Below are 16,940 nucleotides of genomic sequence, written 5' to 3' on the forward strand. Positions count from 1 at the left end.
TTGTAGCCTCCTTTCAGGCTGGGTCCTATTATGATGAGAACACTGGGGATGATTTTAGAAAAAGAGCACCCGCAAGCATGGACACACTGATTTTGAGAGAGGTCTCATGAAGGATTTTAGCAGGACACACACTACTCAAAGGCACTCAAAATTAGCCACTGTGCATGCATGTGTTTCAACTTATACCGAGCTCTTACAAGGGAGGAAGGAATTCCTTTTACTTTATTTAGAGCTATCTCAATTAGTCCAAATGTTTAACCGAACTTGAACGAAGCATGTAAACATTGAAAAGGGGGGAATGGGGGCTGGGGATTTAGCTCAGTGGTAGAGCGCTTACCTAGGAAGCGCAAGGCCCTGGGTTCGGTCCCCAGCTCCGAAAAAAAGAACCAAAAAAAAAAAAAAAAAAGAAAAGGGGGGAATGTATATTATTAAATTCATATGTTTAGGATCATATACTTCCACCCAGTAGAGATCTATGTGCCTGAGAATGAATCGCCAAGATGCACAACAGTAGCTAATTTTCATTTCACAAATTCTCTTGTCTTTTCCTTAGTTTTTCATGGTGTGAAACGCTTGGGTCTTGTCCTCCAAATTCTAAGAAAAGCAACCCATTGCTGTTTAGTGATCCAAAAATCAAACATACTGAGCAAGTAAAGGACGTGTTAATTTTCTACTCTCGTCTTGAACCAAAAAACAATGGGTACGTCTGTCTGTCTGTCTGTCTCCTCTCTCTCTCTCTCTCTCTCTCTCTCTCTCTCTCTCTCTCTCTCTCTCTCTCTCTGTGTGTGTGTGTGTGTGTGTGTGTGTGTGTGTGTGAGTGTGTGTGTGTGCGCACGTGCGTAATGAAAACCTACCATTTAAAAGCATCCTTGGAGGCTTGAGAGAAAGCTTACTGGTTAGGAGCACTTGTTGCTCTTGCAGAGGACCTGAGATCATTTCCCAGCAAAACACACATACACAAAAGAAGTCTATAAATGATTAAGTTTAAAACTTTAAACAACTCGATCTCTCTCTCCTCTCCCTTCCCTTCCCTTCCCACTCTCCCTCCCTCCCTCCCTCCCTCCCTCCTTCCTCCCTCTGAAAAGAGCCAGTATGCCAATTCCTCTTTTAAATGACCTTTCCTATAGACAGCCATACATCACATATGTACTCTTGGTTTCAAATGAGTACATTCATTATGTATATTGTAAGCAAAAGTAAAACAGTATATGACATAATGCAGCACATACATAGAAGAGGCAGACAGCAAAGCATCGTCAAATGAGGAACTTACAACCTTTAGCCAAAAAGACTGAGGTAGTCTTATTAAGGGAACAAAAGTCGTCAAATTGGGCATTTAAAACATCCAGCAGTAATGACTGGAAAGACCTAGTGAAGTGGGCTGCAGTTCCAGTCCCGGGCAGAACAACTTCTTCACACACCAGTTTCCAGCTTCTTATACACACCAAGCATTTTTATAGCATGGGGTCAACTATTGTAACAATAGTAACCTTTGTTGGAAATCATTCTCCTCCAGGCTATCTTAAGAATGTGTTCCTTTAAACACTCTTTGCTGTTTGTTGTTCTCCCTTTTCCCTGTCACAAAGGCAGGGGGTCAGCCTGTCTAAAGAAAGGGGCTCAGATGACACTTGACATAAACATGCTTAAGTCTGAGGTAAGAGGACCTATCTCATTGTCAGTGCTAGATCTCAACAGCCACAAGAATCCCATGGCGATGTACCGATATAATTTATATCACACGCACACACTGGCCATATGAGAATAGGTTGGAGATGTGAGCCAAATGTTTGAAACACAAATATTTCCTTCTCTCCTATCCACAATAGCTTGTCTAAACGTGCTTCTTTTGTGTGTTGACAAATAACATAAGCACATAGATATTTCTCAATCACACTGTAAAACCTCTTTATAACAATCTTCAGGAATTTACACTTACTTTTCAAAAAATGTAACCATGTGGCAGTTTTATAAATTTTATAAAAGTTCTGTAATTCTGTAAGCAAATTGTGCTGAACAATCTGAAATTGCTGAAAAGGATCCTAAAATACACTTGACAAATACAGAAAGAAAAGTGTGTAATGAAAATTCAGAGAGAACGGAAGGCTTACCAAAGCTAAGTCCATTTTATACAAAAGGGGTGGTAGTCTGGGAACGGGGAGATGGCTCTGTGATTAAGAGTGCTTACAAACCTTGCGGGAGACCTGAGTGCAGTGCTCAGCACCCACTTCATGTGGCTCACATTCACCTGCAACTACAATTCCCGGGAAATGCAAGGCCCTCCTGTGCCACCCACAGGAATCCAAATGCACCTGCACGTACTTACACACAGACAGGGTCAACAGAAAATGAATACTAAAATGAAACTAATCGACAATGTGGCCACGATCAAGTCCTTGTATTCCTCAGCACCACTAACCTGCTAATGTCATTTCAGATACTGTCATTTAATAGGCAATTTTCTTCTAACCGGTATTAAAAAAAAAACACGTGCATTCGTTGGATGATTTGAAAACCACCAACGAGAGACCTGGATATCTTGCCAACACAGTATCGTTAGCCACTCGGTATAACGAAAACACGGGTGAATTTGTACTTCATGAAGAATGGGGTACATACATATTGTGAACTGAAAGATGGTCAAAAAATTGCTAGTTATTGCATAAACAGTGGCTTCTGCCATTATCAAATTACACACACCAAACATTTCATAAATAGGTAAATTTGATTTTATTTGCCACTTTCCTATGGTCCTCAGGGTTTCAAACAAAGTTGGTGCCCAGGGGGCTCAGGTCATCCAGTTGTCCTCTGGAAAAGAAGCCACCCACCCTACAAGAAGCAGACAATGTGTTGCCCCACCAATCTGCACAAACTCAGCTGACTCACACCCCACAGCCTTAGTGCATAGGAAAAAGGCAAGATTGCAGGGCAACAGAGCTGATGTTCTGCCAACTTTCTATGGGCCAGTGTTCCCTTTGTCCATCACCTCCCACACTCAGAATGCCCCTGTCCTAGAGGAAGACTTCACCTCTGGTTTGACATGTGACGGCGATGTTTGTTGTAGGCACACAGACTGGAAATGTTAGGGGTTAGTTAGAAGCCTTAACAACCTGTGGGGTTGAAGTGTATTTCGGATGAACCAGAAAGAATCCAATTGTGCTTCCATAAAAAATGAGGGGAACCCATGCCCGTTTTAAATCTCAGGTCGCTTACAAGGGCAGAGTTGACACTTCCTCACTGCCGACTCCAGTGATTTCATGTTTCCCGGGAAGCTTCACTTAGTTAGGGTTCTGCCCGAGAAGCTCCATGCCAGTGTTGCTGGGCACGTCCAACAGGCACAGGAGAGAGCTCAGTGAGAAGTGATAGTTCCCCTCTAACACAGATACTCTGCCTTTGTGCAAGCACCTCCACTCCTGCATCATTTCCCTGAAAACCTACTTCTGTGGAGGAGTAAAAGAGGACATCCCTGGTCTGCATCCTCCCCAAGGCCAAGTGCTGTAGCCCTTCTTCTTATGGTCCACGCTGTGCGGCAGGACAGATGTGCTGTCACTACATGGGGATGACTTTCAGCTGTGTCCCAACCAGACCAGCACCCTGGCAACTCACCCTCAAGACTGAGTAAATATGTTTCTGCCGTTTGTGAGCTGTGGAACTCACCAACTCACATGCCCGTCACCTACTGCCTGTGACGTCACCTGTGGATATGAATGTGACTGCTTTGTACAGCACACAGACGTGTCCCCCTCCCTGCCCAGCCCCTGGACGACGAAATGCTCAGCAAAGAGGTGAGAAGAAAAACATGGTCAAGGTCAACGTTGTCAGCTGGGATCAAACTTCGGGGGGCTCTGATGACAGGGGCATTATTTTCCAGTATATTTAGAGTCGCTATGAGCAGGAAGAGAGTTTCCAGGTGTACCACAATCCCCGGTGCACAGGGAAGCATAATTCCACCAGAAAGCAACCCAGGGGTCATGCCACTTCTTCTAAGAACAGGGGTTCTAGGGAGAGGCTGCCTGTCCTAGCTTAAGGGCCTCAGAAAGGATCTGGCCTGCTCTGAGCCATACAGATAGCTTAGAGGCCATTTGTGCTATTATGTATCTCCTGTCCGGGTTCTGGCAGCTTGGGGGAGCCTGTGCCTCTGCAGGTAGTGTAAGGGTCATTTAGACAATCAGGTATGTCCGGTCCTGGCTGTGGGAGATGTGGAGGCCCAACAGATAACTCAGAGCACCAGGCTCTTTTAGGACCTCCACTCTCTAGCTTACATGAAACAAGGACAGGTTTTTACATCTTTTCCATTGAAAAGACATCCCTGCTTGCTTAATATCCCCAATTTCCCTGGAGATCTGTGGGTGAACTACCTTGGTGCTGCCAGCAGAGTGGGACACTGTCATAGGAGTTGTGACATTGTTACAGGAATTGCGGTGTACCCGGGGGGACAGACACACATCTACACATTTAGATGCTGTACAGTGGAATAGTAAGGGTCACAGAATGTGTTCGGTATACATCATCAGTGTGGACACGGAAGAAGAAGGAAGGAGAAAAAGGAGAAGGAAGGAGGAGGAGGAGCACGGGGATGAAAGGGGGGGGAACGACAACAACAGCAGCAGCAGCAGCAGCAGCAGCAGCAGCAGCAGCAGCAGCAGCAGCAGCAAATATATCTGAGCTCAAACGTCTAAGAAAGGAACATGTAGCTAGGGAGACATGGGTCAGCTGGTAAAATGCTTGCTGAACAAGCATGAGTTCACATCCCCAGAAAGCCTTTTCAGACCTCAGAACAGGGGCTTTAGACCTGGGTCAGAGGTTAAGAGCACTTGCTGCTCTTGCAGAAGACCTGAGTTCAAATTCCTGAACCCATCAGGTGGCCCACAACAGCTCTACCTCTAGGGGTCTGTCACCCTCTGTGGCCATCTGAATGCATGAGTAGACAGACAGACAGACAGACAGACAGACACATATAGATCCACATAAATAAAATAACCAAAATAAAAGTTTAAAGAAAAATCTCAGCACAGCAGTGTGTGTGTGTGTCACAGCCGCATTACGGGGCAGAGACAGGTGGATCCCTGGAACCCAATGACCTAACACGGTAGCCCAGTGGCTGAGCTCCACCTTCACAAGGAGACCAAGATTCATAAAATAAACCAGACATCAGAAGTATCTCTGGCCACAACATGCAGAGGCTCATGTGTGCAACACACACAAAAAGGAATAGGTACACACAAACACACACACACACACAGAGAGAGAGGGGGGGGGCATGTATGTGTGTGTGTGTGTGTGTGTGTGTGTGTGTGTGAGAGAGAGAGAGAAAGAGAGAGAGAGGGGGGGCATGTGTGTGTGTGTGTGAGAGAGAGAGAGAGAAAGAGAGAGAGAGAGAGAGAGAGAGAGAGGAATAAAATTCAACACTGGGAAAACACTATGGAGACTATCCACGCCTGGTAAGGATAGGTACAATATCTCAAGTAGGAGACACTCAAAGCTGGAAGTAATAGGACATTATATAATAATATGATTAAAGAAATAATTCTCTGGGCTCACTGGCACTTTGCACAAAGGGGGAAGTTCTTTTTGGATAATGCAAATTTTAGACAGTAAAGTGATCCAGCAGGGAAGCCCTCATTCACTGTGGAGGAATGCAATTCCACTTGTAGAAAATGGGAGAAGCTGAACACTGACTCCTTTCAATGCTTCTACACAACAGGGCACAGTGAGACAAGTGGCCTGGACTACACCTGGCCCCATGCATTAACGCAGGCGACAACACACCACCTCCACAGGGCATGGGGCCCTTTCTGTCTGAGAAGGGGTGAAACTTCAGGAACGTCAGAAAGAGAATGTGACTCAATGATTCATCCCAACGAGTCTGAAACGATTTCATGTTTATTAAATCAAATGTTGCCAAGTAAAGAACTCCCAGGGTATACATACAGGAAGTCACAGGACATGAGATTTAACTGTACAGGAGACCTGATATATCCCTGATGATCAAGTACTCTACATGCGCAATAAATTTCAAAAAAAAAAAAAAACCCAAAACATTGTCAGGTACTACTATCCATACAAGTGAGGAATTTAATAAACCACGGCGAGTCAAGCTCTATTCGAGTTAAGAATCACCTCTTAATGGGACAGAGACACATTTAACTGGAAGACCTCATAAATGTTGTCTTCAAATAACATTTCTACAGATGCACACCACGTTACTCACATCAATCTCGGGAGGTGTGATGAATTCTACTAATTTACTTTTTTTGGGGGGGGGGACCTGAGGACTGAACCCAGGGCCTTGCGCTTGCTAGGCAAGTGCTCTACCACTGAGCTAAAACCCCAACCCTACTAATTTACTTTTTAACAGCACACTACCTTTGGAGGCTTAAGGTCCGTCCCATAGGCTGCATCACTGAACACATTTAAGAGCAGAGTGTAAAAAACAGACTGCATCTTCTTTAATTGTTTATCTGGACAAGACAAGGATGGCCCACTTGTGTGCCTTCTAGTTTGGGAAAATGATGCTCACGTATGATAATGCGCTATATCAATGCCAACGAGTGCCAACCCTTAATTACGATGCTAACAGGGAAGGCCTGTTGTTTCTACCCCGGGGTTGGAGCTTCCTACAGACGTATTTGTACTGCTGCCACACAAATCCTTGGGTACATTTGGGTTTGAACAGAAAGAGGCATCTTCAGGAACAGGGGGAGAACACGGAAGATCTAGTCGCCAAAACTGCAAACACCACAGGTAGCTTTACCCAGCTTATTTCTTCTCCGCTCATATTGACTTTTGTCCTCCAAAGTATTACGAGAATAACATATCCAGGAGAGACTGTGGGGCAGCAGCAGTCTCTTGCTGGCTCTGTTAAGAAAAGAAAATGTTAAATGGGTGTGAAATAAACAGCACTCAGGGTTGGACTTATTTCCATTTTCTATGTGAAAGGCTCGGTACTTACATGCATCATCAGAAGTTTTACTTCCAAGGTGGCTATGAGATGTCTCAGCTCTTCAGCAATGGAATTTGCCCGAGAATCCCTCAGCACCTCAAATTTCTGAAGCAAAAAGACATGTGCGGAAATCAGCCCTGGTCATCTTGCCTTACAAATGCGAACACCACCATTTAAAAGGGAGCAGATGTAATCAAAGACATATGACTCTGACACGGGCATACACCCTGGACAACATGAAGATCGAAACACCCAACAACGTGACACAGACTTTGCCACTCCTCGACCCACTGCTAAATGTTCAAATCCTGAGGGATTAGCTGTAGGGGTGGCCCAGGCCAAAGGTGCCTGCCTGCCTACCGTGCCCGAGAGCCTGGGATGCCTCTCCCTGCACAGCACAAATGAAAGGCAAGGAAGCCAAATGAAGACAGAGAACATGAGGTGTGAGCCTATTCACTGCCACTCGCCCACTTCTGTGCAAGATGGAATACCTTGTCCTGTACTATGAGCACTGTGCACCAGTGCACCAGGAACCTAAAACTCAACCTTTCCACTCCACGTTCCCTTTAGCACTGAGTGAAATAGCACACACTCCACCTAAACGGTTTTGCTAAATCCTGTGGAGGAATAAAACTTTGCAGGACCTCTTCCATAGTATCAAGATACAGTGACCATAGAAAATGGACCAACACAGAGAGCTTAAAGTTGGAATCGGTGAGCAAGTTTCTAGGCCACTGAGTACTTGAAGACTGATATTTCAGCAGGAACAGACACTGGCGCCTCTCCCTCCCTCTCTTCTCTTCTCTCTTCTCTCTTCTCTCTCTCTCTCTCTCTCTCTCTCTCTCTCTCTCTCTCTCTCTCTCCCTCCCTTTGTGTGTTTGTGTGTGTGTGTGAGTGTGTAAGTGCACACATGTGTGTGCCAAGGGTGGGGATTTGTTTTCAGAGAGAATCACAAGAAAGCAAGGAAGAATTCCGTGAACTCGGGTGTTTGGGATCATCTGAATTACTCTGGATGAACAAAATTCTAAATGAAACATGAACAAGACAATTCACATTGAGTCTGAACAAAAGCAGAAGTCCAGTGTTTAACTGTTTTCTAGAAGAGCTGCAAACCTGAAGAGGGCAGAGGTCAATCAACGCGCCTAGGAAGAACTTACAGAGACGATGATGGAGGGTAATCCTCAAATCACAATCTCTCTGACTTCCACTTACTTTCTCACTGAGTGCTACTACACCCGGGAGCTGTCTTATGGGTGTAATTGGCCATCTGAAGCCATGTTTCAGTCCAACAATGAAGGAAAATATAAGAGGATGGAGTAAGTTAAGTAAGTGCAAACATTCTTGTCACTGTTTTGCTTAAAAACGGATCACGAGGGTCTGGGAAGACAGCTTCAGTGTGTAAAAGTGTTTCTCAAGGGGCAAGAATGCAGCAGTAGGCAAGGAGCCTGCTCCACAAGCATAAAAAGCCAACCTTAGCTCTTCAGCACACATGTTAAACGTCAGGCATGGTGACACACCTACTGATGCAGGATAGGCCGAGCCTTAGGACCCTGTGAACAGCCAGCCTAGGCATAGTGGAGAGATCGGGGTCCAGTGAGTCATCCTGTTACCAAAGGAAATGACGGAGTCCGGCACAGTGGTGCACACCTGCCATCCCAGCAGCACTCAGGAGAGAGGCTGGCAGGCAGGCGGATCTCGGTGATTTTGGATCCAGACTGGCCCACCTAGTGAGTTCCAGGACAGCCAGAGCTATACAGTAAGATCCTGTCTCAAAATTAAAAACAAATAAACAAAAACCTAAAGGAAACAAGGTTAGGATGAACAGTATCCATAAGAGTTGACCTCCGACCTTTACGCACCTATGCAGAGACAGGTACACGTGTGTGCATGTGTGCACATACATACACAAGGGAAGAATGCACTGGGAGGCAAGATGGGATGATCGAAGGAGCGTAAATGCCCTGCCTGTACAATATCAACAGCTGCAGATGAAATTACCAAGGCAGCAAGTCCTGCTTCGAATGTTTCTCCTAACCATGAGGGAATCCTAAAATTACAAACTGACTTTGTACTTAGGTTGACACGGAGCACGAGGAAAATGCTGGAAGGTGTTTGCAGGTCACTTTTCTAAGGTGCTATCCGAAGCACAGAGAGAATACCGGAATAGCCAGTGTCCCCTTGTGTGGGTTGATTTGAAGAATGTTCAACAGACCTCCAAGTATTCTTCACACAGTGACTTAAATTCCTCCATTCTGTTCTTCTGCAGAGTGAGAGATTCATGAATAAACTTCTGTTGCTCCATAAACATATTCTACAAACAAAGACAGTACAAGATGTCAGAACAAAAAAGAAAAAAAAAAAAAGAGAAAAAAAATAAAAAAAAGAAGATGTCAGAACAAGTCAGGGGTAGGGGAAACCTTAGAGAAACAACGCAATGGTGTATTATATTTATGCAAAACAGATGGTGTAATACATGCACCATTTTTTCAATTAAAACAGTGACCACATTTACAACACTAACCTAATAGTAGAAAAATAACCTTCATAATGTGAAGCTCATTCATGTATTGGGAAGTTGTCTACTTAACAGTACTCAACACATAGCTATTAGTTCCTGAAGACTCGAAAACCTACCTATAGGAGGCCTCCAAATCTGCGGACTCTCTTGGGTTTTTAGAACCTACCTTGAGTTGTCCCCATCATACGTCACTCCACCAGGTAGGAACCCACTGCATTTGCACACAGTGCCATGCTAACAGGGTTATATTCTAGAAAACTTACTTCAGATGCTGCCCTGGACCAATACATGAATGCACATCTAAAAGAAACTGTTCAAAGAATTCTGTGAGATGGGGACTTTATCCTCTCCTTCCACTCTGAAGAAACCGAGGCCCGAGTGTAAACTGTTCTTCTGAGTTAGCATAACTACCAAGTAACAGGACCGTGACTGCGATCCAATTGGTGGGATTCCAGAGTCCATGCTCCTGACTTGACCTGGACCGGACAGCATCTCCATCTCCCTCAGTACACCAGCCTCCGCTTCCCCACCTCTGGAAGTCAGAATCTCCAGAAGGCAGCTCCATCCTCCAGCAGGAAGAAAGAACCCCAGAGGCACCACAGACTACAGTACCTGTCCCCAAAACCCCATTCTCACCTCCAGGGAAAAGGTGACTCAGTCACCATCACAGGTCCATCACTGCATGGCAACCTTTTCCCTCTTCTCCTCTGGGGACAGGGCTGGGCTGAACTCCAACCACTGACATCCAAGTCTCCATCTGCCCTGCCACAGCCACAGCCACAGCCACAGCCACAGCCACAGCCACAGCCACAGCCACAGCCACAGCCACAGCCACAGCCACATGGGTCCTCTGCATCCCTGATCCCTGTGTCAGAAGGCTACTTGGGGCCCTCCCACTGTTTGGCATCTGCACCTTGGGGATCCTGAAGGCTCCCCGCTCAGGACACAATCCCATACCTTCCCCTGCACTCTGCAGACGCTACCTGCTCATCCCCAGATGTCCCCACCAACCTGGCTCCTCACCCATCATCACCCTCCTTGTCATCTCTCCACAGGGAAAAGAAACGAGTCAGGGAGGAAGGCCCATCTCTCCTCACCACACCCACCACCCTCCTTGTCTCCCTGAGCTCATGTCCTGCGGCAGGAAACCTCTGCTGCTACCTCTGATGCTGACACAATGGACTCCTTCAAAGCTAAGCCTGATACTCACGCAGAGTTTTTCGGCATGCTTCTTGACTTGGTTTGCATCCGTGGTTAGCTTCTTACTCAAATTTGTAACCTGAAGAGAATAGTCCTGATAAAGTTTCTGCCTGTAAAGGACAACAGTGGACACTGTGTTATCCCTTCTCGAAATGAAGACCACGCATTCAAGGCACGGCTGACTTGTCCTCACTCAAGCTACCGATGGAGGACTGGGAAAGAGCATCTAAAACATTCTGATGCGGAAATGGAAAATGAGGAGGATTATTTCATATCACACTAAGAGTGTGTGTTCTGCCTTGGCCAGGATAGAAGTCACTTCACAACACTCATTGTGTAGGAATTCTCAGGAAGAAGAAACATAGTTTTACTAACATTCCACAAGTATTTGCCTCTGAAGTGCACAACTTCTGCTTTACTTGTTCCTTTTATGGAGATTGGTCCAATGAGGATGCACACCTACGAAAATCACAGAGCTCTGTGGACACCTACCCACTCTTCCTCACTGTCCCAGTGAGGGTTCTGGTACACCTGTATGGTGAATGCTGCTCCTGAAACCTCTGCAACATTGGAGGCGAGAGATTGTCATCTCATTTCACAGCGAAGAGATGATATCATGGACTGCAGGATGTATGTTTTGGGGATCTCAAGGTCAATGCACCCAGCACTTTGACACAATGCACACACCTTCCTTACTGGTACACGGATTCAACTGCCCCGTGTGAAAACAGTGTCAAAACATTCTAATTCATTCTCAGGAAACACAGTTGCTTTCAGTCGCCACAAGAAGCTATCCGGCAAAAAACCAAGATGGTTCTACACCAAACCCAAGGCAAATACACTTGCCGACAAAATTTCTACCTTGTGGGGCCACTGGCTATTCCCCCTTCATCGTGCCCACAAACCAACTGTCAACAGCTCTGGGATCAAAGTGCCAAGACCTTACCTCTGTTCACACTGGGTTTTTAGAATGTCCTTAACTTTGACCTCCATGGCAAGGAAAGATGATGCCATGATCCTCAAGAATCTTTCTCTGTTTTCCTGGAGAACTTTCTGAATCGGCTCTGTAAAAGGAACATGATCTTGTAGGCATTACTGCAAAAGACCCTCACCGGTATTGGAAAGACACTTGTTATCAATAGACGGAAAAGATCTGTCCATGCAGAGGTTATCTGCCTCCTCTCTTTCAGCCAAGAATTTCAGTGGCTCCGATCTTAACGGGAAACTGGGTAGTTGGATTTCAGTGTCCAGATATTACATACAAAACATAACGCAGAGAACTTGACAAAACTTACAAAAAAGGGTATCAAGTCACGGTGTAATTTCTTTACTAGACGGCATTCATAAAGGATGGATTTTATCAATGTACTAAGTGTGCTCCAGTTGGAGGACACATTAGGAGGGGCTGTTGGGCTACTTGGTGCAAAGCACAGATATGGCCCCTGCGCAAAAATCTCTCAAGGCCCAGAGATCAGCGCACAGTGAGATGAAAAATACGGTAAAGATTGTGGGCATTGATGCTTTTGGACCAGTTTGATGAGGTAGACATCCTGAATCATTTAAAGGGAAAACTGACTCATGGAAAAGTCTGTGGTATTGGGGTTGGAACCCAGAGGCTTCAACATACGAGGCAAGTGTCCTCCACCCCACTACATCCCTATCCTGAGTCCTGGAGAGTTTCTACATGTAACTCTCCATCGGAAAATCCCACAGACCTCCCAGCTGGTTCTCAGTTTGTAGTTTTTGTCCAACAGTTCACGAGACTAACCTCTGACAGCGATTTAAAGAAGGATTAGCCCGATCATGCTATAGCCACAGGCTAACAGTACTGACTTCAGTTTTCCACTTCATGTGCTGTCTTTTTGCACGATAAATCGTGGGCAGCTATTTAACGAGGATTGGCCCTCTGCTAGCAACCCCACTCTCCCCAGCAAATAAAAAAGACCTAGACGAGAATACAAACGAGTGAAGTGAAATGTGGTATTAAAAGCAGATGCATCACTTGTGTGATTCAAAAACACATAATTTCTTCCCACTTTTAAATATCTCACAGAGAGTAGGTAAGAATAGTCACACGGCAGGTGCCATGATCTTCATATGGACAATTACCATGAAGTAGAGACTCGACGAACTAATAAATACTATTTTGACACTGAGTGTTTGAGAGCAAGGCAGTAAACACGCTCCTCCTCTCTGCCAGGTGACAACTCCCTCGCCTTGTACTTCTTCGGCTCAATTTTATCAAATTCCGAATGCCTCCTAGAACATACCTTCTAATTCTTGGAACAAATCCTGTTTTTTCTTCCTGAAAAGAAATCACATTAACTCTTTACTTCAACGTATACAAAAGGCCACCTTTGCAGAGTGAGCAGAGGAAGTGGAGTGTGCCACACAGCCTATATAAGGTTCTCGGTTCAAGAGCGGACGTTGACTCTTGTAGATTTCTAGAGAGGTGCAAGTGTACGCGTGTGCCGCCATCAGAGGTAGAAGTGTGTTTGTGTGGGTGGGTGGGTGGGGTGTCCTCCTCTAACCATCTCCACCTTACTCCTGTCAGAAACGTTCTGTGACAGGACTTGTAGTTTGCTGGCGGCATGCGATTTTGATTCTGTAACACACTGAACATCTGATGGACTGCAGGATGAATGCGTTGGGGCCTTTAAGCTCAATGCACCCAGCGCATTCCTGTGACTCACACACCTAACCCTCTCCTGCATTTGTTTCTTTGTTTCTTTGTTTGTTTATCTCTCAATTTATTTTTGTTAGGTTGGCATCAAGAAAGAACTTCTCTGCCACACCTCAGCCCTCAGTTCTGGGGTTCAAAGGTGTTAAGTGGGGTCATGTGTAGCTTTTTCTGTGGGGGGTTGAGGATGTAACCTCAGATTCCTGTGTTTGTACATTGAGCACTCTTTCACTGAACCATCTTTCCAGCCTGACTTTTCTAAATGCATTTTATGAGTGGATGAAAAAATGAAATGTGGTCACCTGTCCTGTTGCCTTTCTGTTCCAGAGGCAATAGTTTCCTCCCTACCGGCAACAGGGACTTCTTTGTTGGCTGTATTAAAGACAAAGAGGAAAACTATTTTCAAAGAGGAAAACTATTTTGAGACAAAGTGTGCTGCTCCCATCACCTACCATGGAAAACAGACTCACTGTGGGGTTTCTAGGACCCATAGCCACCAATGATATCTTACCCTTTTGAAAGAAGCCATGCAGAGGCCCAAACAAACCACATATATACACATACAAGCACAGAGTAAGTGAGTGTGGGAGCGGTGGCACACAGAAGTATGCCTACAAACAAACATACATTGTGTATGTGTGTGTGTGTGTGTGTGTGTGTGCACGCGTGTGTATGTGTGTGTGTATGTGTGTGTGTGTGAGAGAGAGAGAGAGAGACAGAGACAGAGACAGAGAGAGACAGGGAGACAAAGAGACAGGGAGACTGAGGAGAGAGAGAGAGAGAGGGAGGAAAGAGAGCTTGAGGGAGGGAGGGAAGAAGGAAGGGAAGGAGGGAGAATGTGTTAGAGGGGTAGACAGAGGCACACGCACATAAACAGACACACATGAAATTTATTAGGCTTGAGTCTAGATCAGCTGGTGCCGGCACCTGCTGCACACGCCTTCGACATGTGACACATGTGTTCCCAGAGAGGCATACTGCATATTGCCTGGAAAGAACTGTCTTATGAGCCTTGCAGGTTTCATGTGAGGTCGGAATTTCAGGTGGGGGAAGCTTAAGCCACAAGAAGCTTGGGCAACAGTTCATAGCATCTGAAACCTCCCACTATTGCAAGAAAGCAATCTCCATGCACCACACCCACTCGGTGTCCCACCTGCCAAGGGATTTTTAGGATGTCTCCTGGGGGTAGACACATCCCTCGAGCAGCCCCTCTGGTTTGCTTGTGTTTTGTCATGATGTGGTTTTGTTCTGTTTCTTTTTACCTGCAGCGATTGCACCTGGTGGGTTCTGGCTGTCATCTGAAGAGAGATTTGGGACCACACTTGGGTGCCTGCCGACACTGGCAGTGGCCTTCCTTTCACTGCTTGACATGGCTAGAAGCTTCTTGGGTTAGACAGCACTCCTGGAAGTAGAGATGCTGGGCAGAATTGCAAGATGGCAAGGGGAGAAAGGACCAGGACTCCACGGGGTGTGGCTGGGTGCCCTGGCACTTGTGCTGGAGCAAAATGAGGGCAAGAGCATGTCACCAATGTCCTGACCTGCCCCGTTCCTCTATCTGGACCTGGAGCTCCCCAACCCACTTCCTCTCAAGATCAGTACCCTTTCCTGCTTTTGCAACCCCTGTAAAACAGTGCACCTACTGCTGGCATCTGGTTGGGAACTCCAACTCACTGAGGTCCTACTCAGTCCCCGAGGCTATGTCTTACAGCTCACACGTTGTCCCATTTAGCCCTCACAATCCATGCCACCCCATGACTGCCGACGACTGCTCCCTCGCCTTGCCCTCTGTGGCCTTGTGCGGTATCATTTGGAAAGTGAAGCTCCTGGTATGACTCTACCAGTTTGCCTTGGACCTGCCTCTTTGTGATCCCACTGCCCTAGCACATGAGCTAAGGCTCCTCTCTGAACCCTGTCCTAACTGGACTGCCTCTACACCGAGTTCCCCAATAGCAAATCATCCACCCAGGGTACTCTTCTGGCCTTGGAGCCTCCTTAGTCTCAGAGCGTGGCTGGGCATACCTAAGTAGGCACCACCTCCCAGTGCACGTCTCTCAGACTGGTTGGGAAGGCATGTACACCCAGGGTCAAGTGGCTTCAACTAGTACTTGTGGGACTTGGATAGAGATGTTGCCTTTGTTGAAGGGGACCAGACCTGGCCAGTCCCTTCAGACAGGCATTTATGTTGAAGGAGGCAAGGCTCACGGCCGCATATAAGCAGGAACCAGAGGTCCACTGAGGACCCCAAACAGATTCACAGAGCTCATGTGGAAGGTCACTACTTCTGTTTCTCTACTTCGCTGTCACAGCCAACTCTCTTCAAACTTGCCACCCACCTGGACCCCCTTTCATCCACTGCCCTCACTGGTCTATTTTACTTCCAGGTGGGAAATCTTCCAAACTTCTCATCACAGATAGACCTAGTGCCTTCTGCCTCAAGATCACACTATGTTCCACAATGGCCCGAGGCCCCAGGCTGACTGTGTTTTCTCACCATCAGAGACTCAAGACTGACTCTGCTAACACCCTATCACTCATCCAGGTGACCACAATTCAATACATTCCTCTGAGACGCTCCTTCTGCCCACCCCTCAGTTAGAGGCCCCACATTCCAGAATGGGTCTCTGATTACCAGGGACACTACTATGCCTGAGGCTGCCTACAGGTACTCCCAAAGGTGTGAGGCCTGTCCATCAGCCACCCATTCCCAGCTTGGGCCCTGTTGTTGCACATGTGTTTGTGCAGAGTGCCCAGGGTTCCCCATCCACTTCAGACTAACTCTCCTGGACAGATATTGCTCATGGAAGCAGCACAGGAGGATCCAGGTGTGGACCAGTCAGGATCCAAACAAAACAAAACAACCAAAAAGAAACAACAACAAAGGAAACCGAAGAATATGGAAAAAAAAAAAACCCAAACCTGTCAGAAATGTGTAAAGGTGCCTACTCCCTCTCCCGGCGCCATCCCCCTCTCTATGGTCCTGTTGCCCTCATCACACCCCTTCTCATTCTCAGCCTTAGGCCCTCTTGCAGTCCCCAGGAAAGTGAAATAAAGCTTCTGATGTCACCTCACAGGTTTTCCAGGACCCTCACGTTCCGTGATCACACTGTCCCAGGATGATAAGTGCTTCAGTCCGTCCTGGTAACTCTAACCCACTCCTGGAGGCCCACCACGAAATGTCCTCCCAAAACCTATTCCACAGAATGTCACCACCACCACCACCCCCCAAAAAAATAAAAAAAAAAAAACTCATGCCACAATGACAAGGACTTCAATCTGTCCTGGTGCCTCTAACCCACCCCTGGAGGCCCCACATGCAACGTGCCCCTAAAACCCATCCCATGACAACACGGCCTTCACTTTGTCCTGGCGCCTCTAATCCACCACTGGAGCCCCACCATGGAACGTTCCCCCCAAACCCATCCAACGGAACATTCCCCCAAATCCCGTCCCACGACAACAAGGCCTTCAGTCTGTCCTGGTGCCTCTAACCCAGCCCTGGAGGCCCACCACCGAACGTCCCCTGCAAAACCGTCACCCACCTAGGCTCCTCGAGTCCGCAACACAGCCTTCTTCCACTCACACAGGTCGATCTGCCTTCATCT

At 46.6% G+C, this 16,940-nt stretch overlaps 1 protein-coding gene across 1 annotated transcript; it reads right to left on the bottom strand.

Annotated features, from left to right (window-relative positions):
• Positions 1–5,862: 5,862 nt before the first annotated feature.
• Xlr3a (X-linked lymphocyte-regulated 3A) lies at positions 5,863–16,940 on the bottom strand. Its single transcript, NM_001408898.1, has 9 exons — positions 16,878–16,940; positions 14,601–14,740; positions 13,641–13,710; positions 12,929–12,963; positions 11,605–11,722; positions 10,669–10,768; positions 9,153–9,251; positions 6,950–7,045; positions 5,863–6,855 (listed from the first exon to the last, which is right to left on the bottom strand). The coding sequence occupies exons 2-9, from the start codon at positions 14,707–14,709 to the stop codon at positions 6,799–6,801; spliced, it is 684 nt and encodes a 227-aa protein (NP_001395827.1). The 5' UTR covers positions 14,710–14,740; positions 16,878–16,940; the 3' UTR covers positions 5,863–6,798.

The sequence above is a fragment of the Rattus norvegicus genome, chromosome X, assembly GCF_021556685.1.
Source record: "Rattus norvegicus strain SHRSP/BbbUtx chromosome X, alternate assembly SHRSP_T2T, whole genome shotgun sequence".
Taxonomy (NCBI): Eukaryota; Metazoa; Chordata; class Mammalia; order Rodentia; family Muridae; genus Rattus; species Rattus norvegicus.